Source organism: Hippoglossus stenolepis, chromosome 3, assembly GCF_022539355.2.
Source record: "Hippoglossus stenolepis isolate QCI-W04-F060 chromosome 3, HSTE1.2, whole genome shotgun sequence".
NCBI lineage: Eukaryota > Metazoa > Chordata > Actinopteri > Pleuronectiformes > Pleuronectidae > Hippoglossus > Hippoglossus stenolepis.
This window is the reverse complement of record NC_061485.1, coordinates 10,552,039-10,576,185: the sequence shown is the minus strand read 5'-3', so window position 1 is coordinate 10,576,185 and position 24,147 is coordinate 10,552,039. Positions and strand designations below refer to the sequence as shown.

The 24,147-nt window shown below is 44.8% G+C and overlaps 2 protein-coding genes and 1 long non-coding RNA gene across 3 annotated transcripts in view; 1 reads left to right on the top strand and 2 right to left on the bottom strand.

Moving 5' to 3' along the window:
• Window positions 1-4,788, bottom strand: part of LOC118105109 (zinc finger E-box-binding homeobox 2) — a 28,140-nt gene extending 23,352 nt beyond the window's left edge. Inside the window, exon 1 of the mRNA XM_035152529.2 lies at window positions 4,576-4,788. Coding sequence (XP_035008420.1) covers window positions 4,576-4,633 — 58 coding nt within the window. The 5' untranslated portion in view covers window positions 4,634-4,788. The remainder of the gene's footprint in view (window positions 1-4,575) is intronic.
• A 5-nt stretch (window positions 4,789-4,793) lies between these two features.
• Window positions 4,794-10,595, top strand: LOC118105110. The gene is made up of 2 exons (XR_004695092.2): window positions 4,794-4,908; window positions 9,613-10,595. It is a non-coding gene; the product is annotated as an uncharacterized LOC118105110 (long non-coding RNA).
• Window positions 10,596-10,718: 123 nt separating this feature from the next.
• Window positions 10,719-24,147, bottom strand: part of gli1 (GLI family zinc finger 1) — a 51,700-nt gene continuing 38,271 nt past the window's right edge. The window contains exons 2-13 of the mRNA XM_035152528.2: window positions 23,878-23,988; window positions 20,107-20,339; window positions 19,755-19,856; window positions 19,462-19,660; window positions 18,982-19,150; window positions 18,750-18,857; window positions 18,233-18,373; window positions 17,905-18,054; window positions 17,456-17,620; window positions 16,976-17,218; window positions 16,511-16,826; window positions 10,719-15,891 (exon numbers count right to left, since the gene is read on the bottom strand). Coding sequence (XP_035008419.1) covers window positions 13,316-15,891; window positions 16,511-16,826; window positions 16,976-17,218; window positions 17,456-17,620; window positions 17,905-18,054; window positions 18,233-18,373; window positions 18,750-18,857; window positions 18,982-19,150; window positions 19,462-19,660; window positions 19,755-19,856; window positions 20,107-20,339; window positions 23,878-23,948 — 4,473 coding nt within the window. The 5' untranslated portion in view covers window positions 23,949-23,988 and the 3' untranslated portion in view covers window positions 10,719-13,315. The remainder of the gene's footprint in view (window positions 15,892-16,510; window positions 16,827-16,975; window positions 17,219-17,455; window positions 17,621-17,904; window positions 18,055-18,232; window positions 18,374-18,749; window positions 18,858-18,981; window positions 19,151-19,461; window positions 19,661-19,754; window positions 19,857-20,106; window positions 20,340-23,877; window positions 23,989-24,147) is intronic.

Sequence of the window (24,147 nt, the reverse complement as noted above, 5' to 3'; positions counted from 1 at the left end):
CTCTGAGCAGATCAGTCGGATACAAAAAGATTGATTCTACATTTCGTTGCAATATTTCCGACGATGAAAAGTCGATGTAACATCTCAACAAAAGACATCCTACATCTCCAAACGATCACGAGCGGGAGCCGATATGGCGGAAAGCCCCCGCGCGAGTATTAATCCTACAATGGCACCACGAAACTTTCCAAATAATAATTCCTCCTGGAGTGGATCACCAGTGTGGCAGCCACACAGCAGGAATGTACAGTACGACATGGGACTGTTTGGGCTGCATCCAAGCAATAATTGAATAAACATGTGAAAAATACCAGAGGGACTCAATCAAGGGATTCCCCATCACTGCTGCGTTGATCTGGCATCAAACGCAGCAGAGCTGGGATGGGAAAAATATGTGCCACTTGGAGCTATGGGAACGTTGAGGAACAAATAAGGAAACACTTAAGATTATCCCACATTCTGTCGCCCCGTCCCGTCTCTTGTGCATCTACCCGTCGTGCCCCTCGAAACCCCTCCATCCCCTGTCTTCTCACGCCGACGAGCTGTTTTTTCGTCGTCAGCCCCATCGGTTCCCCACCTCTGTCATCCTCCTCTTCTTTCTTCCTCCTCTGTCCCACCCACCCGCTGGTTCTGACGCCCGAGCTGAGCCCCTTGAAGAGTCCCGGTAATAAACTGTGGTGCCTGAGCTCTTCATTGCTGTCTCGCTCTCTCCCCCCGCCCCTCATCCCCGAGCGCCGATACATCTTACAGCAGGCCCGGTCCAACAGGCCCAGCCCCTGTGCTTTGTACAGTACAAGCGCGACAGTCTTTCATTGCTGTGTTTCCCCCTCTATTCTCTCTCTTTTCTCTTTTTCCCCCTCTTTTCTGCTGCTTGAGTCCTTTGTGTACAGTGTGCTATGCTCACTGTGGCAGCACTGTGCCAGAAAAACCCACACAAACACACACGCATGCACACACACACGTACATGTATGCACACACATACACAGTCACAGACACACAGCTGGGCCCCAGCTGCATACAAAGACTGGGGTTTGGAAATCAATGAAGGAGAAAGAAGAAAAGGGGAAAGGAGTTGAAATAAATTGGCACTTGAAAAAAGGAGAAAAACGAGAAAGAGGGAGTGAGGGAAACAGGGAGAGAAAGCTCTCTCTCTCTCTCTCTCTTAAATAGGCACATCAACTCAACAACAGAGCGAGGTTTTTCATGGACTGACAAAACCTAAAGCACAAGGCAACAGGGCTAAATATGTTTCTGAGGACGCTCGTGAAATGCAGCCCTGCGTCTGATTCGAGAGTCGGGGACTGGATGAGCGTGATCGGGTGTGTGGATGTCTCTCTGGTGGAGACGCCCGCTACGTTTGAGGGGAAAGCCCGGGTATAATCCAGTCAGCGGGCTTTAAATAAATGAAAACACTGGAATCTAAACAGCGGGCAGAGACCAGTTACTGCACCAATTAGGTGGCTTCTTTGAATCCGTTATAGAGACTAAATGGCTGCCTCATTAAAGTTGTCCTGAAACTGAAATAAAGAAGTTTCAATGAGGAAAATAGATGTAATCGCCACCGTTATTCCAAAATTATGCAGTAAGGTTAGTGATATCTGGCTCAAATGCAAAGAAAGTGAAAGTGTAAATCTCAAAAAACCCTGATAATTAAAAACGGTGCGAGAAATTTGACAATTTTCTCCATCAATATGAAAGATGGAGCATCACACTATCAAAATAAGCGTATGGAGTCAAATGTGAGTGTGTATGGAGGCCTGAAATGGGGGGGGTGCATCCTCCGCTAATTAATTCACACTCTTTGAAACCAAAATCTCTCGCTCACAGCCAGAACAAAGGTCATCATCTCAAATGGATGTTTCCTTCCTCAGTCGCAGGACTGTTTTCAATCTGCCAGGAATGAAGAGTAGTAATTTCCTCACGTTGCTTGATATTGGTGAACATTGACAGTTTTATTGGGGGAGACAGAGACATAATCAATAGGCGCCTTGGGGAGAGAAGAAAAGTCAGCGTATGGTTTTTTTCCACCTCTTTCTTCTGGTTTGGACAAGATCCGCAAATCGCTGTCTTATGAGTCAGGCCTGCCAGATTCATTTGGGTTTATCAAGGACCTTTAACTCCCTGCTCGCATTCCAGATCCTAAACACGGCTTTAACACACACGTATCTGCGCTGGCATACGTGCAGCGAGGAGGGCACGCGCAGATTCTCCACATGCACTGATGCATGTGTGTGTGACACAGGACACCGATGAGCGTGCAATCTCCACAGACATGCACGCGAGGTTGACTTCCCCTCGTAGAGCAAGAATCAATAAATACAGGAGAAAGAGAGCCGCCTGAACAGAAGTGACACAGAATATATTATATAACAGATCTTCAACATTTTTGACTTTTAGGACACTTTTTAGATTTTCGGCCGAATCTCAATTTGTAATCAGTGTCTCTTTCTGTTTTTTCTCCACCAATTTCCCTTCTTAGACGCCCTCAGTTCTTGAAACTCCACCACTACTTGAAACTGACCAGAAGTGATGGTTTAACTTTGCTCTGAGGTCACAGCAGGAATTAAAGGAACTGCGCTTTTCATTGTTGCTGCTACAGTCTGATATGCGACATGTCCCTGTCAGTGAGTAAATGTGCTGGGGGTTATTGTTTTTTTTGCTTTCACAGCACTGTGATGCTGTTGATTCGTGCAGTCGGTCGACAAACTGCTACGTGACGGTCAAAGGTGAGAGTGTGCATGTGTGTGCGCACCGCACACACAAGGCTGCCCGTTAGCGCCGAGCAGCCACAGAGGGATCTCACCCTGGTGACACTCTGCCGGGTGTCACACCTCTCCGAATAAAATGAGGAAACACTTACAGCAAACGATAATGGAGTCCTGACAGCAAACAACGTTTAGTTGTCACCTCAGAGACAAACAAGCACGATGCCTGGTTTGTGAACCTTAAGAGTTAAGAAGAAAACGAGTTGTGTGTTTGTTGTGCGCTCTTGTTCGATTCTGGGGACAAAATATCCTCTCAGTGACAGAAAGATGATGCAGTTAAAGGCTGTGTGTGCACTTTGACTTTAGGTTATAATACAAAGCCAACAGCAAGACACTGCATCACACACACACTTCAACAGCGTTAGAGGGATTTAGACTAAGGTTAGTTTTATAGATTTGAGCTCATTAAACAGTTGTTGCCTGCAGTTAAATTTAGGCCCAGAGAAATGTTCAATGTTGTGGATAATTTTAGAGTTTTTGCGGCTTCGGGGGTTTGGGAGGCAGCGTTTGATTCTAACATAAATTTCCAGTCCTCATCAGAAGAATAGAAGACCAAATGTTTACGTGTGTGTCCATGTGCGAGTGTGTTTATCCTGCACAACAGTCAGGGAGTTCAGAGGCAAAGACACACACACACTTGCAAACAGCGCACAGTGTGAGTCTCAACAAAGTCCCTAAATTAAGCACACTGTCAACAAGTTCCTCTCATGCAGCCCTGCTGTAGAAGGTGCATTCACGCAGACTGATAGCTGATAACATCTTTAAACTGTGATAAGGCCACTGGTGGTCAGAATTACACAAAGATCAATATGACTCAGTGGAGCAGGAATAATGGAGAACATGGGGGGGGGATATTTTAAAGCCTTTGTATTTGGACAGAAAACTAGAAAACTAAAATGACGAGTGTTTACACATTTTTAAGGTAAAGTTAATTAATTTAGCTATTCGATTTGTCACTTTTACCTAAAATGCAAGTCATTTAGAGATTTGACAAAAGAAAAGTTATTTACACTGTGGTTCAAGAAAAAACTTCTATTTAGAAGATCAATTTTAAATGAGCCATTTTCTTAATGTTGTTTCTGGTACAATACACTTTCCACTAAGAAAATGTTGACTTTTTAAAAATTCATGTAACTTGATGTAAAAAACTAATTTGCAGTAGGAGATAAAAACTACAAGGGAACATGATCCTAGAAAGAAACCTCATGAACAGGTTAAACCTTTTTTTTAAACTCAGGCCGACATGAGAGAGAAAGAAAAGTTTTTTTTAAAGAAACTTTTAAAGAAACGTTTTTCTCAAGAAACGTTTTAATTTGACAAAAATCACCTCTTGGATATCAAATCAAAATAGAAACACGCCATGCTCTGCGTCCGGACGTTTTAAACAATGTGGATCTTCCAAACTTTCCAAAAAAGTTTGGGAAAATTTGTTTTTCGGGATAAAGATAATAAAACAAACAAGGGTCGCGAGGTTTCACTGAACGCGTGCAGGGGGTTGAGGGGATGTTTTCTGCGCATTCGCTTCACCTCTTAACGCACGTCTTTACTCCGGCTGTAACAATCCCAGCTGCCACCCTGCCTCCTCATCCTCAGTTATTAATACTGCAGGGTCACGAATGCAAAAAAAAAACACGACTGTAAAGTTGCACAATGAAAACACGTTTCATTTGTTTCCAGAAAGCTCCCGAGGAAATGTCCCCCAGTGATGAGCTCCTGCGCGCAACATCTGCTGCACCGTGGAGTCCCCCGACTTGTTCAAACTTTTCTCTTCCCCCACCCCCTCTCTCCACAGCTTCTCGGTTCTCTCACCTCGGTTTCTCCTGGGGTTTGCCTGTTTCCTCCGCTTGCCTCGGCTTTCCTCCGTCATCGTCAGGCTCGGCTCGGCTGCGGGGAGTTGTCCGGGGCGGCGGTGCGTGGCTGTGCGTTCGTCCTGCGCGCCTGCCTGGAGAATGAATGGTGTCGAGGAGGCATCGCCGTCGCTCGCAGCGGGAGAGACTCAAGTCAGACCTTGATGGGACTCCTCCGATGCGAGAGGCGACGAGCCGCGCCGAGGAGGAGTGATGTCAGCAGCAGAGGTTGGCCCTGAGGTCAGCCTTGGCATCGCAGACCCGCACCTTCCTCATTTACTGCTGAGAAGTGCTGGTGAGACCTGCGCGCGCTCACACACAAACGCACGCACGCACGCACAGCCTTGACATGTTACACACACACACACTTATTATTGTTCGCTGCACTGCGCCTCCTCTTCTCAGGACTGAGGAGGAATCTGCATGTTCTTGTTGGACTTCTGAATGTGGGGAATCGCTCCTTTGACTTTTCTCCTTTTGTCGAGTGATGAAATGCATGAAAACCAGGAGCTCCTGAGTCATTAGTTGACTCTTCAAACTTCTTTTTGATGCTTAGTGGTTCGTCCACGGTGGAGTCATGCCCTGTCTTTACTTCCCCTTATTATTTGTGTCGTTTTTATACAATCAGATAAGAAACTTGCATTTCCAACATCTCTGCATCTCTGTCACTCTTCACACTGACACCAGCTAGAGTTGACTCTCTAAATTTACTCTTGAATCTTATTCATAAAAAAATGTGTCAACATCTGGTGTCTTGTCGTGTTTGAATCCCCTTTTATTATTTGTGTAATTAGAGGCAATAACTAACCAGAAAAGTCTCTTTGTCCAACTTCTCTGCATCTGAAGCGTCAAAACTTGAGCCTCTATCATTAGTTTACTCTTGAATCTTATAAAGGACGAGGACTTTTTGGATGCATGGTGATTAGTTTACTCTTTTCTTCATCACTTGTGTAATTGTGATGCTATCAAGTCAGACACTGTCTATTCTAACGTCCCTGGATCGGGTCCACGCTGCAGCCGCAGAGCTCCTCACACTGACGCAGCTTGCAGGAGGCGCAGCGTCTAAACTTGTAAACTATCGGTGCAAATGAGGAGGATCATTGTACCAACTGCAGGTTAATTAATGGTAGCAGGTATTCGCGCACCCCCTCCTCCTCCTCCTCCACCTCCTGTGTGTTTTATGGCCTGCGACTGTTTTATGCGCGTCGCACCTGCGCTCGGGCGCCCCCGTGGAGAGACCCCGTCCTGCGCGCCATTCACCGCTGGATGGCTGTAGGAAGTGGTGCATTGGCAGCCTCCCTTTGTGTTGCAACCTGGACCTTAATCTGTTTTGCAACTGAAAAAAACATCCGAAATAGACCTCTAACGCAGCGTTCAGGACCCCCACCTTGGCTCTACAGTGTTAACCCCCACCCCACTCCACACCTCTTTAGCAACTGTGTGAGATAATCACGTGTCCTGCAAACTGACAAACAAGCAGGGATCTGACACAGGGGAGAAGATTAGATAATTAAAAAACAGTAAATTACAAGTATCATGCAACATTAACACAGATATAAAGGCCTATAACAGTGTCACTATAGTCACTATTGCATAGTCCCTGTACATACATGCTACAGACATAAGACTTGTCACATAAGATAATATAAGAAATTATAATATTTCATAATTTTCATTCTCTTATTATGATCTCCTTTTCAACCCCATCCACCTCCCCCTTATTCCACTTTCATAACTTTACATGTCATATAGCCTAAGATACATTTTCCCTACATTAACAGCTTGTGGTGATAAACACAACACCCCCGCCCCATTCATTTCTTAACCCATCCTGACTGCTAGGTGGTTGGGGGGGGGAGGGGTATTTTGTCTCTTTATTGGATTGTGGAAGAGAAAGCATCCTGAAGGTGGGGAGGGAGCAGAGGGACAGAAGGGTCATCACGGCCCTTTGTGGTGGGATGGATGGAGGAGGGAGGAGAGAAAGAGAGAGGGAGGAGAGGAGTTGGGTGAGGATGAGGGGGGTGCAATAAAAGTTTGCAGCGGATGAGGGTCACATGGGTGCAGGGGTTCGGCAAAGGTCCTGGGAGCGGGGTTTTTTAAAGAAAAAGTCATGTTGGTATTTAGGCCACTGTAAGATGTCAGCATTTCAGAGGATGAAGCAGATGTTTTCATTCTTTTTAATTGATTTCAATCAAATTGTTCATTTATGACTGAGGACAGATTTTTTTATGGTTAAATTGTAGCTCGTTTGCACATGAAGTTTAGACCTGTAGCTTTTGTTGTCTTTTAAGCGTCATATTGGATTTTGTTAATGGGCTGACGCTGATAAAATAAACCAACGATTCCCAGTCTATTCCTTTCATCAACATATGATGCACTTCATTTAAAGACCAATACACTGAATGTTCATGAAGATACTTGTTTTGGTCAAAACGTTGTGCAGAGAATCAAGGACACAGCAATGCTGCATCTTTGTAGATTGTTTTCTACTGTCCTGTTGAAATAACAACTCATTCTGTCTCTTTCTCACAATAACACCTAGACACACACACACACACACACACACACACACACACACACACACACACACACACACACACACACACACACACACACACACACACACACACACACACACACACACACACGGAGGAGCGCAGAGGAAGCAGTCCCACTGGGGTTTTGTCCCTGTCTGTGGTCTATGGGTTCAAAGCTTCTTGCATGGGGAGGAGAGCCCTTAAACGGCATATTAAGCAGGAGTTAATTATATGCCAACCTTAGTGACAAAGGAAAAAGAAAAGCCTCCCTCTGAATGGCAAGACAAGAAAAGAGAAAAGTCATTATGCTGCCCACTTCTTTGCATTTGAAAAACTCCGCTCTTATTTTGGCATTTCCATTTGTAACTCTGCAGAGGAGCGGGGATCACATTGTGGAGCGTCGACAGCACTATCATCGCGTCGGTACTGTGTAACTTTTTCACTTTGAACCCGTTCAAGAACGTAGTTTAGAAAATACACACTCGCTCTCTGTGTGAAAAGAAGCCACGGTCACCTTGCATCACAATCACGTTTGGCCTGAGGCAGGAGAGAAGAAGACAATGTTTCCAAAAGGGTTTTGAGGAAAACAATCAGTGAAGGTTACTGTGCTTTTACTCTGAGATTTATATCATTGTGTCAAATAAGTCAGAGTCAAGCACAGTGAGCTTCAATTATATTCAACAATCAATTCTTCTACAAAGTGTCCTACCTCTGATTTCTTCTAGTTTGTGCACCTCATTGCAAAGGTGACATTTCTACAGGTTTGAAACAACAACGTGTGTTTATACTTTGTGTAACAAGTTGGTGCATCTTTAGTGTGTGGATCTTAAGTAGCTGTAGCTTTTGTTGTTTCTTGCACGTATATTCCCCTAAATGTGTGTATTCAACATTCGAGGTTTGTGGCTCAACTTTATCTTCTGCCAAGGTCCATGGAGAAGAGTTAAAATAAATCTAAAGAGGTTAAAACTCCAGAAACATTTGCAGCATATAGAAAAAATAATAAAGTTGATCTTTATACCACAAATGTTGCTGGAGTTTTGTTTGCGGCATGTGGGGATTATCTTCGTTTTATCAGCTGCAACGTCTGTAAATTCCAAACCTTCTTCTCGTTGACCGTGTCGCATGGAGATTCAAATATTATTTTCAAATCAAAAATCCGTATCCACCAGATTGCAAATCAATAGTCCGTCAGGAGAACGTCCCTGTGTGCCTTGGAGCAGATTAGTCACCTTTAACACCCGCGCCAGGCCGCAGTGGCTGCCGTGAGTCCACTGTGCCATGCCACAGTACCAAAATGCCAATATAGTCTAAGCACACTGGGGCCCCTGAACCAAAATATGAGCCAACACTGTAAAAAGTAATGGTGGTCGTGCCATGTTACAAAAGTTACTGCAAAAAACAGCTTTCACCAAACACATCAGGTTAAATGACAGTTAGGTGACTTACAAAATTAGGGGAAATTGACAAGGTGGAGAATTCAGAATGTCGTGTTATGCATCTTATCGTGTGTTCGAATCATCATGAAGTTTAAAAAAGTTTGCATGTAGGGATTTGAACTTAGTTGTGTCTGTTTAAAGTGAACTGTGTGGTCACTGACAATGATCAAGTCTGTCTTTACACAAAAAGAACACATGTGAAAGCTGAAGTTTTGCCTGATTCAACAATTCCGACTGTTACGGACAATCAAAAAGCCTCCTCTTAATGCTCTTTTAATGTAATAAGTGTATTCCGAAGTTCATATGAAGTTACTGTGCGGTTTCACTCACATGAGCAGTCAAACAGGCCGAAATTCATTCTAAAACAGATAAATGTGTCCTAATAATAACTTTAACTTTGGAAAATCCCCCACTTGATTGAACTTGAATGGCGGAAGGAGGGAGGAAACATTTTGTTCCCCCACATTTGGAATCTTTTAACGGCCGGTCTTAATCGCAGGGATAATATTACAGCATGAAAAGATGTTTTAATCTTCATAACGACACCTGAATATTGTTTAGAGACGGATACGTTTGAACCCAATATTTCCCGCTGTTCGTGCTAATTACTCTTTGTTTACTAATCATTCCCACTAATCAGTTAATCCAAAGATAAATCTGAGGGATGCTGACAGGGATCAGAATTCCATTTGTGTTTGTTTCTTCTGCTGTTCCTCTTATTCGGCTTCAATCAGAAGGAAAATCACTCTTCGGTTGCATTACTCATAACTCGCTTCCACACCACCATGTCCTGATGTGGAGTCACAAATAGACATGACTTCATTTTAAAGGAGTCACAAGCCCAAACGATTGGGAACTACTGGTGTAAAGTATCATATGAAAGAGAAATCATTGGTATGAACTTTTTTCACTCGTGTTTCTTCTCCCAGTTTTCCCACCGGCCTCTTCTGCGATTGTGTTTTAAAAGAGAACACGTGATGTTGATATGATTTTACAAGCAAGATTTGTCTCTTTTCTTTCTTGCAGCATTCGGCAGCCCAGGGTGCCAGTGCCCGCTGACCACAGAGAGCCCATCCAGGCGCTGACGTCACCATCAGCAGCCATTTTTAACGCTCGTCCACTCACTTACTGCAGCAGCTCAGCAGATTCATAACAGGCTGGCGTGACAGGCAGGTCTACATCATACCCATAACCAGGGTGTTTCCAATCAGTCTGTGGGAAATTGGGTGATTATTTTGGATTAATACCCTCTCTTAGGTTATATAGTTTCAATTATTTTGGAATGCACTGCACAGGGGTTGACATCTAGGAAGGTCTGCATTTGTGCCATGGTCCTCCATTTGAAGTGAATGAAGCAGTAATAGTGGGCAACATGTGCTTGTTCTCAGGCAGTGCTGCTCTCTATTGGAGGGAAGGAGTCACTGCATTAATCCAACAGGCACAGAAACAAATGTCACCCATATGCATTTTCATAACAAAACCCGTCATGTCCATGTGGAAACAGCCACAAATTACAGCACAATAACAAAACAATTGAACCTCACATGACATAATACTTTGCATATGGTTGACAGCTCCTGTTTGGATGTTTACAGAACGTACAGAGGAGAAGGGCAGACACTTGTACTCACCTGGAAACTTGTTTAGAAATAAATATCATCCTGAAATTACAGTAACACCATCTGAGACTGAGAGCTAGAGGATCCAGATCTGACAATACTCAATCATTAATATTATTATTGTTATTATTATTAATAAGCCTAAATATGGCAGTTCCAGTTAACTGTTCCTCGTCTCTCTCTATTCTCTCTCTTCTTTTTTAACACCCATCTCTCCCCCATTTTTTTCAACTCACCCCAACCGGTCGAGGCCGATTGCTGCCAACACTGAGTCTAATTCTAGAGTTTTTTTCTGTTAAAGGGGAGTTTTTTATCCTCCACAGTTGCCAATGCCTTGAGAGAATGTGTGTTGTGATTGGCGCTACACGAATAAAACTAAACTGACCTGAATTGAAAAGAGACTTTGAAATTCTCAATTTGCAGATATGGCTCTTGACCGAGCAGTATCTGCAGTGACACAAAAAAACAACAACTTGCTTTGTGAAAAAAAAAAAGCTCGACAAACATTCTGCATCCATCCCAAACTGAACATGTTTATTCATAGACTGGTAAAATATAGCACATTTGTATAAAAATGTAGAAAATTGTACACAAAATATAACACTTGGCTTTCGTCTATTATAGTTAATGCTACTATTATATCTTTCTGTCGCTAAAGGTTGATATTTTCTTTTGCCAGCAAAAAAGTCAGAGTGTAGGATGACAGTTATAAAAACAAAAAAAACACACACGCACACACATAGAAGACGACATCCATAAAGTTCATTAATATAAAAGATAATTTTATACAAAACTTCTCATACATTCTAAAGAACAGCACTATCAGTCAGTGTTGCTTATTGCTAGTGTTAGTGTTGTGTTAACATCGACTATTTGTGCATCGTTTTCTCAGTCATTTTAAGGTGTCTTTGGTAGAATGTACACTGTACCAACATGAATATATGTTCACTTCCTGCTAATGCTCATTAACACTTTGAAGGGACGCTACTGTTTCATTCTGATAAAGTCGCATTAAGAGAGTATTTACGTGTCCTTATTGAGTCTAGCTGTGCTCGGATGTCGATTGAAAATTTGTTATTCTTCTCAAAATGGGGTTCATGTGAATAGTTATGCGAGACAGAGACCTTTCCACACAGTGCTGTAGTCAGTGCAAAGCCACAGTGTCAAATGTGTCCTCCTGCCAAGAGCTGCAGCCTTTTTTTCATGTGATACAGCTCAACAGTCCCACAAGGTACCTCAGCGTAGCCAGAAAAATACGTGTTTCACTACAGTGGTAGCAACTGATTAAATTCCTCCGTCTTGATCCCACTGTCCTGAATTCGCGACGCTGATTTTTCCTCTTTGGGATTCGAGCCAAGGTGCAGCAGCACTGTACGACGAATGTACCAAATACAGGCATCGATTAGTGATCTGTTTATCAAATACAAAACCAGCTGACTCGGGTTTCATTCCCCCCCAAAAAAAGCCGTCATCCTCAGCTGAGTCGTGTACGAGTCGTAGGTTTAGTTAATGTTGAGCGAAGGCAGTTCTGTTTGAGTATATCAGACATATCGTAACACAGAGGGGATTGTGGCACACACGTAACATTTGAGCTTGACTCAGTAACCCCTATGTGTGCACCTTAGAAAGAGCAAAGGCACTCTCTGTTTTTCAGTCACATAAACACCACTGAAAAATGTACACAGCTGCTTTAGGAACACATACAGTAAACATGTGGAGTGCAAACTCTCTGTCTGGAAAAGGCAATTTACAACACAATCTGAACACCAAAGATTCAGAGTCCTGAGTGTCTGTGTGAAGGATATGTGTGTGTCTGTATGTGTGCATGTGTGGGAATACGATGGCCCTGTTCAGACCTGGTACTAACATCCGCCCTGAGAGCTCTTACCACAAGTGGACAACATTCAGTTCATCTGTTCACGACTGGTATATAAATTGGTCCTGAATGTGTCTCCTGTGACCACTTGAGATCACTTCCCCGCTCTATACGCAAATAATCACGTACGTTATTTGTGCTCACGAAGACAAAATTATGACTTTTTACCCAGTGTGAGTTTACAGATGTGTCTATGTGTGTCTAAGCGAGCGAGATTGAAAGAGGTGATTGAAAGAGGTGTATCTCGTGATGCATTCAGGGACCTGCACTGTCCACTTGTGATGGGATCACTCAGGATGGATGTTAATACCAGGTCTGAACGGGGTCTGTGTGTGTCTGTGTCTGCATTTGTGCACGTGTGGGAATACTGATACGCCCCTGGTGCGTGTGAGTGTGACGTTCACGACGAGGAAGAAATCTCTAGCAATGCGGATTAATATTTAGTAGCACCGAGAAATAATTTCTCAATCACTAAAAAGCGTATCTCTCTCATCCGTCCGAACAGCGACCTTAACAACTCCCGTCTGAACGTTGGCCTTCAGAATCCAAGCAGTCGATCAGGAGACAGCGGAGGATTTATCCAAAGTCTCATTGTCATATACACAACATATATAAATGTATATAAAACCTATTTACATGTATCATTCTCTGCTCCACTGTTCGCCACAGCCCTATGTGACTGGAATGCCTGTTTGGAAAAAGTTCAGCATCAGTTTCATATCAGGCATAAAAAAAATACCAAGTACCAAGGCAGTGATGGAAGAATACAGCAAAGAGCGAAATTGACCAGGCACCTTTGGTTTTAAGGTTTAGGGTGGGGATTCTTAAAAATGTTGAAACCTGTAATGGGACCACATTATTAACTTAGTCACAACTTGCGACCAGCATGCATTACAGCATATTGTTATTCCTGTTACATTGGTATCCAGTAGCAACAGACCCCTTGACAGTTCGGGGCCCTGGCTCGGAGAAGGGTTAACGTGTTGGGTTCATTTATGAAGGCTTATGGGGACGAATAAAACAGCCCAGACTAATGAGTCATTACATGAAATGTTCCATTCAAACGTTTGTCTGTCTCACCCCAACTGACCGTTCTTGCAACATACAAGAGAAAGTCACTATAAGCAACAGGACTTCGGAGTGTGACACTCCAGGCTGTCTACTTTAAGACCTCGCCAAGGCCTCAGTTTGATTGTTAGTCAGAGTATATGCTGAGCTGCCAAGGAGTTGTCTTCTAAGACAGAGTGTTCAGGTATTTATTCTCCCCAGCCAGCGAGGTAAGCATGGATGTCATGTCACCAACGGCCATGTTGGACAATCCAGAGCCTGCGGCTAAGCTGACAGAAGTCTGAGGGGTGGTGAGGCGCGATGAGGCCTGAGAGGAAGATCCCTGAAGGGGATTGTTGATCGGGCTGAACGAGGAAGAGTCAGCATCATCGATGATGGAGGTGAAGTCTATGCGAGCATTGTCCAGGTCCAGGTTTTCTAAGGCATTGGAGATGGGGCCGGACTCAGTATAGGGAGCAGACTTAGGGCCACCTGTTGGATCCAGGTTCGATGCCATACTATGCTGCTGGTTGATACAAGGCCCGTTCTGGGGGTCCATGTGTTTGTCCATATCCATGTTGATCTGACCCGCGTAGTAAATGTTGTTGTTATTGGAAGGGGAGAACATTTCGTTTTGCGGGTGCTGCGGATGCTGGACTGGAGGAAGTCTGACCCCTCGTCTGGGGCTGGGAGTGGAGTGGACAGGGCTGAGCTGGGGTGGGCTACCAAGGTATCCCACTCCTACCTGTGGCACGCTGTTCTGGCGGCTGAGGGATTTCCGTACCTGAGGCGGCCTGGGGACCACCATCTCCTGGCCATAGCACGAGCCTGGGAGACCTGTCAGCTGCTGTTCTTTAGGTGTCACAGAGCTGGGCCCTCGGCTGTGGGCTGGAGGACTCATGACCAGGTTCTGGTTGGGGTAGGAAGGATAGGTCTGGTTGGAATAAAGGTTCTGGTTTTGGTGCTGTGGGCTGCGCTGCATCATCACTGCCTGGCCACTCATATCCATATTTTCGGACAGTGAAGGAGGTTTTATTCCACTCTGCTGCTGTTGCTGCTGCTGTTGTTGCTGCTCTTGCTGCTGCTCCCACATGAGTGCTTGCTGGGACTGTACATAGTTCCTCACCATCATTTCCTTCACCTGCATCATGGGGGTTTCTGACCTCTGCCCTTCCGAAAGAGCAGTTCCAGTGCAACCCAAACTCAGGCCCCCTCTAGCGGGGTAAGAGTTTTGGGTCTGGCCTTGAAAGTCACAACTTGGATTGTTAGAGTTCCTCATCATAACCTGGGCTGTCTGTTGCGGGTAACCCTGAGTCTGCTGGAGGAGCATCTGCTGCTGTTGGAGCTTCGCACTTTGACACGCATCTCTGCCTCCCATCCCAGGGTGGAACTGCTGCTCGGGCTTGATGGTGAGCTTGTGGGTTCCATCAGGGCTGTTATAGAGGCCTGTCTGATTACTGAAGTGGGCCTGTGTCTGTTGAGGCTGCAGGGTGGGGTCTGAATACTGTATTCCTCGCTGGTTCTGCAGAGGATGGCTGGAAGTTTGGACTTGGCTGTGGGCGTCACTCCAAGGGCCTCCAGCGTCACCACCCTGGCCGATGCTGGGATAATGAGGACCCGAGGGACTGAGCTGGCAAGTGCTCATACTGTACTCAGCCTGTTGGAGAAGTGCATTGGACATGCCCTCTGAATGAATCGGCCTTGCTTGGCCCATTGGATTTCCGCCAGCCCTTGAGGTGACTTCCCCTGCCTGATTCGGATAGTGCCCCTGCATGAAAGCCTGGTCTGGGCAGCCCAGAGAGTCATGGCTTGGGGAGAGCTGGTTTGAAAGAGCAACTCCACCTCCAACTCCTCCAAGAGTTGGATGCTGTTGCTGGTATCCCATAAAGTTTCTTTCTCCAGGGGGCATCATCAGAGAACGATCTCTGGCATCAACCGGGGAGAGGTGGGGCTCCATACCCATAGACTCCATCATTACATTCTCAGTGATGCTTGGCGGCCGAGGGGAGTACAAGTGGCGGGAGAGACTGGTGTCAGAACCACGGTGTTGCAGTGCATTCCTTCTGCTCATCATGGCTACGTTATTAAGGCTATTGTAGCGTTTTGGTAGAGCCTGTGGATCCGCTACTGATCGAACCGGGTCACTGGCTCGTCTGTTGTTGTTTCCTGGAGCCTGGTGTGGGTAGATAACACCGGTGCCATACTCTGTGTTGGCGCTGTGCCTACGTGGACCGGCTTGTTGGATGAACGGGGGCAGAGGCTGACCCTGGTACTCGCTGCAAACACCTCCTCTTCTGCCCGCAGTTACTGGCTGCTCCATGTTGGGTAAAGGAGTGGGGGGAGGTCCACCAGTCGCTGCAGCGTATTTGGCCTTTAGGCTGTATTGCTGAGCGGGTGTTAAATTCGGAAGACCGGGCAATCCCCCTCCTCCACCAGGACACGGAGCTCCCCTGCGATTGGTCTCAGGGGACAGGGCATCTCCCCCACTCTGTTCTGGGCCAAAGAGGTGACACTGTCCCCCTCCTGTTCCTCCCATCTGTGAGACCTCACTGGAGCGCCGGCTGGACAGGTAAGGAGACACCATGGAGGAGCGACGGCTGACAGTGTAGGCAGAGCTCAGACTGCTGGTGCCGCTTCCTCTCCTGTCGTTAGTGGGGCAGCCGATCGAAGTCCCACCTCCCAACTCGTGGTTAGACAGCTCCATGACACGTCGATTTGAAAGGAGCGGAGAAGGTGCACACATTCCTATATTCTCCCCTGGACCTGAAAATGGAGATCCAAGAGGAAAGAGCTTAGAGACAGTTCATCAATACAAACAATTTTTTGATTTAATTTGACTTTAGTAGAACTATTAGATCCTATTGAAGTAATCCCTCAACTCTTTATCAGTCCATTATTACCTCTACCAAGGAGGTTATGTTTTCATCTGCGTTTGTTTGTTTGTTTGTTTGTTTTTTGTTTTTTGTTTGCTAGCAGGATTACGCAAAAAATTACTTGAACGGTTACCATGAAATTTGGTGGAAGGATGCAGTGTGGGTTAGGGATGCATCCATAAAATGTGCAAATACAGATCAGAGGAGTTCTCAGAGAATTATATGTCAACCTTTATAAAAAAAATAGGTTGTTTAGGTTGTTGCAATCAATGAGGTTTAATGTGTGGTTTAATGTGGTTTAATACGGTTGTAGAATGTTTTCAACTATACTGTAGGGTAACAAATAGGGATAGAAACCTGTAACTACTGATGTGTAGCTAAGAGACGTAACGTGGCCTTATTTTATTTCAGGGGACTGCTGGGCCTTAGAGGAATTATGTGTCTACTGAGTGCAATTCTAGTGTAAAACAACCCCCCAATGCCCATGATGATAATATTACAAAACTGACCAGGAAGTGTTGGAAGCTTGTTGCTCGCACAGCGACTAGGAGGCGTGGGTCTGCGGATCTGCTTCAACTTGTCAATCTTCAGGTTCTCCAGCCTCTTCAAAGCCTGCGCTGACATTCCCATCGCTCCTCCCAGACCTCCTGCCTCCCCTCCTCCTCCTCCTCCACCTGCCACTCCGTCCTCCAGCGCGGTGAGATCCTCCAAGCTGCCGGCTGCATTCAGGTTCATCTCCACCCCGCTGTCATTGTTGTTGGCGCTCCCCAGTGGAGAACGTTCACTACTGCATGATGACTGACCTCCAGGACTTGGCTGGGATTTCTCAAAAAAGTAATGTACGGATAATTTAATTTACACGATAAACAATCCTGTTAAAATGGCAGAAATATTAAGTATATGTGATCTGAGTTTTTTTTTAATTTCTTATATTGAAAAAACCCAGCAGGCCATAAATATAAAATTGCACTCACCAGAGCAGTCTCAGGAGCCAGCAGTTTGCAGTCCTCCCTGCGTGTCTCCTCCTTCTCCAGCAGAAGTTCCGAGTTCTGGCCTCCAGGGGTCATAGCTGAGCCAAGGGGTCGAGGCCCCGTGTCTCCCCGATGCTTCTTGGTGATGTGGGCTTCGGGGCCATGCACCGTCTTCACGTGTTTACGTAGAGAGCTCGGATCTGTGTACCGCTTAGTGCAGCCGGGGATCTTACATACGTACGGTTTCTGCAAGACAGCAAAGTGTCAGTCAATACACAGAACTCTAATTTGTATAAATGCATTTCAGAGTATTGGCATGTCAAACTATATAGCTTTCTTTAGCTGCTTAGTTAAACCTGACATTGTGCATACGTTTGCAGCATGAATCGCATATGTTCTTAGCCAAGGCAAATACGGATATGAGCATTCAAGCTATGCAGATGAAGATTCCAGATTACTTTTCAGTGATGTACACGACTTTACCTCATTGGAGTGAGTCCGGTTCTGGTGCTTGGCGCGGTCCGAAGCGTTGGAAAAGGCCTTGTTGCAGCCTTCATGCTCACACACGTATGGTTTCTCCCCGGTGTGAGAGCGCAGGTGGGTCTTCAGATTTTCCAGGCGAGAGTAGGCCTTGTTACAGCCTTCAAACTAAAACATAAATATGACAAAAAGTGGTTTTGTAAGACAAGATGCAATAAAGAAAAAAAACAAAAACAATAATGTAACTTATATAAATATAAACCGTAAACTAACTATGACAGTTTCACCAAAAGGCCTAAAACTCTACAGCCATATTGTGTTTTAACTAAAGTACTCTCATAGGGCTGCGGGTTTTATGTAAGGATGATTATTTTTCCCTCTTGCATCCCGTCTTTATCATGAACATGCAAATAACGATGCGTATTCCGATGGAAGCTAAGGGACTGACTCACAGTGCACTTGTGTGGCTTCTCTCCTGTGTGTCTGCGCATGTGAACCACCAGCATGTACTGGGCTTTGAACGGCCTCTGTTCTCGGGAGCACTCCTGCCAGTGACACACAAACTCCTTCTTCTCGCCATGAATGTGCTCATTGTTGATGTGCTGCAGAGTAAACAGATACGCAGGGAGACACATTATTAATCATAGCGATATATTGTAGATAACAGAGGAGAAAATAGATAACGTGGAATATGCACATGTAACCGTGACCTCAAAGTTTTTATATTATTCCCTTTGTTATTTCCCCAACCTGCAGGGTCTATAGCTCAGTCTTTCTTACATGTACTAGCTGGTCTTGTGTGTCAAATTCCTTGCTGCAGCTTTCCCAGTGACAGTTAGTTTCATAGACGGCCTCCGGCTCCGGTTTCCCGTCGTCTTTGTCCAAGTCATCTCTGCCGTCCAGGAGACCCATGAGAGGGTCCTGATGGGCACAAACGAAAAACATGGGTTAAAAAAAGTACTGTGCAAACATATAACAAGTTTTACAATCTCTACACAGGGCCACATTTGACTTATACTAGATCATTCATATCAGCCAGTCGTGTCATCCGCTGCTGATGTGATGTCATCAGAGGTTATTTTCCGACTACAGCCACGTAAAAAACAAACGCGTCTGACCTGATCTCCTGCTGTGTTCTACAAAGCGCCAGCTAAACTCTGGGAAATGTCCAGATACAATTTTTCTGCACATTTTCTACGGTTCACATCTGAAAATGGCTTATTTGACTAATCTAAGGGCAAAAGCTAAGATGTGAATGTGGGAAAACCCTTTCATGAGAGTGAGACTGTTTCTGTACCTGAGTTCCAGTGGAAGACGGACTGGCCACATCTCCCTCTGATCTCTCCTCCAGGCTCTTCACATTGAGGCCATCCATCACACTGCCCAGCCCGGGCTCCGTTTTCAGCTACACAACAACAAACGCATCATGTTGTTTAACATTATGCACAAATTGTTTCCGTTCTTAAACTCACTCACTCAATGAACTGCTATGACTGATTTGTGAAGGGAGTGATCGAGAGCTGTCTTACGTGTCCATGCTTGGGCGTGACGTGCAGCCGAGGATTGTGCGGAGGTAAGCGGGAAGCCTGGCAGGGACCTGGTGTGTGTCCACCCAGATGCGTCCCCCCGCCTCCACCGTACATGCTTACGTGTTGCCTGGATTGGCAGTTTATGTTGCTGGAATAACCCAGAGACGGACTGCGGAGAAACAGAAAAGACAAGATTAACAAAAGCTGAAGGAACCATTGAGGTATTCAAATAAATCAAAAATTTAACAACCAGTGACCAGTTTGCTGCACGTAGGTGGATGAGGGCATTTCTCATGATATGATGATGAACTCGTTTTCTAAAACTAATATTTAACTTTTAATCCAAATCCTGGATTTTGTTTTGCATCAAATAACATTAATACTAGAGCTTCTGAAGTGCACCTGTTGATTGAGAGGCTAAGAGAGAGTGATATTTTACTGATTTTTGAACTTATCATACAGAATAGAGAAGTGTCTGACCTCATGGCGCTCACAGAGAGATGGCCGTAGGAGCTGGCTCCGTTGGGGTTGCAGCGCGAGTTGACAAAGGCCACTAAGGAGTTGGGTGATGTCCGGATCACCGTCTGCAGGTCGACACTGGCGTCGGACAGGGGAGAGATGGACAGGGCTCTCTTTTTGCTCAGCTTCAGAATGGAGCGCGGTGTGGAGAACCTCGAACCTACAGGACGACAAGAGCAGGACGGGTCGTTAGTTAGTTTGAGATGATGCAGAAGATCTTTTTACATTTAAATTCAAAGAGAGCGTTTCCTCACCATCACCAGACCCAATCTGATCAGAGCCAGGCTGAACCTGGCAGAAGTTATGGTGAGAGGACATCATGTTGTTCTGGGTACAGTAGGGGGTGCTATTGCCACCTGAATGGCATTAAGGACAAGACAGAAACAGACATCAAGACAAATGGTTGCTTAGTTACAGAGCCAGTGTGCATATGTTCAAAATCTCTATGTTGGCAAGCAGCCATGTGACTATTGGTTGAGCAGGAAAGAAGAACTAGTTTGTTTCTTCTTCTTTTTTTCCCCCTGGATCTTGTTGGTATCTTTAAGTCCAGATCAGTAGCAGCTGTGAGGTTCACGAGGTGTAAAAGATACTCTGAGTGTGACTCACCCTCCGTGGGCGGCATGCCCCTGTGGCCCATCACGCTGTGGGGCGGTGGGGCCTGGGGGGGCCTCATGTATTGATCCATGCAGTGGCCGATCCCCTGTGCTGGTCCCGATCCATGAGTCATACTGGGAGTCATGGGATTATACATAGCTCGACAGTCCTGGGCAGGGCCGTTGTGGAGGGGAGCGCGCATCGGAGACACATCGCTGTAGGGAGACTGGTCTGAGGGGACTAGGCTGCAAATACACAGGATGACACTTACATTATAAATGTATTCATATTGAAAAAAGAAACTTAAATCAATGGGATTGAAATGGCTGTTGTGATGGCCATAGTGTAATATGGCCAAAAATTACGATAAAAAAGAAAATACAAATCTGTTATATCAATAATCATCACGGTAAATGTCATATTATTATTTCTTTTAAGTGAAATTCCTTTAAGATAAACTTATTTTTGATCCTGACTAAACGTTGTGGTTTTAAACTCTTCTTTATGAGCAGAGAATGACAAACACTTGATAAACAGCAAAACATTTTACAAATCTAAAGAAGATCAATTATGTGTTAGAACTCCTCACTGTGCTTAATTCATGAGCAGTATATCGATATATATTGGACTTGTGGTGTATATATGCTTTTGAATATATAAACTATTGATGAAAATTATGTTTCAATAATTATAGAAATTCTCGCTCTTTTTCTCTCCATGGTTGCAGCAGCAGCCGACCTAGTGATCTGTTTCTTTCATTTTCCTTTTCTGATGTGTCCGGTGGTTCAGGCTTTCTTTCTGTTAGCTTTAGTCTTGTATGTTGGTTTAGGGTAGAGGACGATCCCCAGATCCTACGACCCTTTGTGGGTTGGTCTGTGGGGTTTTCCTTCTTTTGTTCATTGTGGCCGGCCCATCAGGCCTTTTGTTGAATTTGGTTGTGTTTGTTAATTCCTTTTATTTCTGTTGGAATAAATGTATCTTTTTTCTGGCTGCTAACTCTGACTTTTTTGTCATGTCTGACCTCTTTGGTTGAGCCGTTTTAAGCGATTGAAATCTTTTTATAGGTTGCAATGTCTTTGTAATATCTAGCTGGTTGGCCTGGGTGTTTTTTGGTGTTTGTAGCCTGTACTGTGGGTCAACTTTGGGTATTTTAGGCAACTTTGTGCACTCAGTTTGGGCAAATTTAGTGATGTTGCTGCAGTAGTTTGGTCAGCAGGTTGCAGTTTTGAGGTGGTTTGGTGCAGCACTGTGTCCTCTAGCAGAATATTGACTCTGCATATTCCTCTATACCTCAGGATCAAAACCTTGTACTCGTACAAAAAATTTAAATGTCAGAGTTAAAAGTTACTAAAAGGCAGAAAACATCAGTTAAGGGCATATTCAGTGATGGTGCTGACACATGAAATACAAAAGGGAATGTGTGATATGTGTGAGATAAATAAAATTGTAAATGAAAAAATCAAGGACATTTTGAAAGAACATTTAATTTGATTTCTATGCATTGTGGAAAATCGCTTTAGAGAGATGTTGGATGAAGCTGTGTTTTACAACTTTATTGTCCCCTGTGGAAATTCTTTTTCACAGCAATGCACAACAACTAACACACAACTGTGAAGGGCAGAAATGTGTAAATACGACACAATAACAGCTTCTTTAAATGCAGTTTAATTACTAAAGTATTTGTAGTAGCAGGAACAGGTTTTGGAAGCAGTTTACCACCTGGGAAAAACAGCACAGCCCAGAGGAGCTGAGAAAAATGAATCATTGTCCCATCTTCACTGGACTTGTTGTGATGTCTCCTCCCCACCAGTAGAGGGTGTATAGCCCTTATCTTGCTCTACACTGTGGAAACTTGCTCATCTGGGTTTTTCCCCTCCAAACTAGAAGTGAAGCCTCATTGGAACTTTCCAGTCTCCTCATGAATCTCAATGTATTCTCTGACCTCTCCTCATTCCCACTGCTTAGTTTCAGAATGGCTCTCCCCTGTTCCCCTCCTCTTTCTCTCTCTGCTCCTCTTTTTTAAAAGGGACAGACTTCATCCATCCTCCTCCTTTCACTTCTCTAATTCTGTCACCACGACGTGTATTCCACACAGGAGCTTAATCTGCCCTCTCTAATCCACTGTGCCGGTTCCCCCCGCCGAATTTACCTCCCTCCTTTCTCTTTTCCCAATCATCCCTTCTGTTCTACTCCTCTCTCTCTCTCTCTCTCTCTCTCTCTCTCTCTCTCTCCCCCCCTCTATCTCCTCCTCTTCTCTCCCTCCTCCTCCTGCTCTTCTGCTCTCTCTCTGTCCTGCACAGCCACCTTTCTCTCTCCACTGCTCCCTCTCTCTCTCTGGGTAACCTGAGTGGGGCGCGGGGCAGTCATGCAGAGCGCAACAGGGCCTGGTCAGCCTGTAATTAGCAGCTGTCAGAGAGGCCGAGTCCACCCGCAACCTGGGTGGCATGAAGGAAGGGAGGGTGGGGGGGGAGGAGGAGTGAGGGGCTGAGCTACAGGCCTGTGTCCACAACAATTGCTCCTGCGCCCTCGTAATATCCCCTGGTGTTAAAATAGGAACAGTTTCTGAAGGTGAATATACTTTGTGCTTCCTGGAGACGGGCTGCTCTGATGTGGGCTGAAAGATTGAGATGAGTAGTGGCAAGATCAGAGAGTTCAGTCATTTAGAAACTGCGCTTGTTTTCTTTCTTTTCGAAGGTGCATTAAGGAGATCAGCATCCTTGTTAGGTTTAAGACGGGAAACAAGAATGAACGGCTTGTCTGGCTTTGTCCCGAGTTTAAAAAAGTACACCTTCAAACACCTTCACTTGTGCATGAACTGAAACGTAATTATTAAATGGAACTCAGTAAATATGTGTGGTTGCCAGGTTTGATTCCTTCATTCCTGTGCACAGACCAAAACCTGCACGGGCTCACCGACCCTACATGGCAACCTGAGCTATTGCTGGAGATGCTGCAGAGCAAAGTGCTGGAGGATGAATAAACTTTCCAATCTCAAGACATATAACTCTAACATATAACTAAAACCTGCAGGGGCCTTCAGTTTGACCTTTCACAGACATATCTGTATTTTGATATACTGCATATTGGCTGATATAAGTAATACACAGCAAAAAAATACTTTTAGAGATAACTTGGCAACATTTCATGTCATCCCCCCTGTCTGTCTGTTTGTTGGCTGGTTTTTAAGCAAAATCAAACAAAAACAACAGATCAACAGAACTCGGTGGAACGAGGGGACATGACCAAAAGAAGAACCCATTCAATTTGAATGTGGATTATTAAAAGGTGGGTGGATCCAGGAATTTATTTTCTTAACAGTGCAAGATAGGTTTTTATTAGATATTTCTATTGTTGATTTCTCAGAGAATACCTCATGGATCTTGATGTAAAAATCAGGTGTGTTTAGGGGACTGATATTTCTGGGCATGTGAAATTTGTTGCAGATCCAAATAAAAATCCAAATTTAGTTAATTTAAATGTTGTTCATCAAGGGACTGTTGGGACTTGCTGGAGTTATGAAGGAAAGAAAAGAAAAGAAAAAGAAAACATACTTTTTGTATCTTCATCTCAATTCCTGATCAAAAGGTTTTGGGATCCATATTTTCTAAGTGAGGAGTGAGCCAGGCTGTTTCCCCCTGTTTCAAGTCTTTCTGCTTCACTAGAATAATCACGTCCTTATTAACCCTCTCATTTATCTCTTAAATCATAGGTTTTTCTCTTAGAAGATAGTGAGAAATCAGGTGGTTAAAATGCAGAGTAATGAGTGAGGACAGTAAGTCTTACCCTCTGGAGGGCTGGCTGGGTGAGGTCTCGTAGTGATACAGCCCCTGGTGTGGCTGCATGTCCACTGGCATTGGAGCTCCGAGACCTGCTGCTCCCCCTTACTCCCTGGACCTGAGACACAGAGACGAGGACGCGGTCAGACCCAAACAAACCCGACCACACAGAACCAAACACCATCAGAGAGAAGAACGGCCGAGCAGACAAAAACAATTGTGGTTGGGGGAAAGAAATAAGAAAATATATAGAATGTTAACAACAAACCCAACCAAG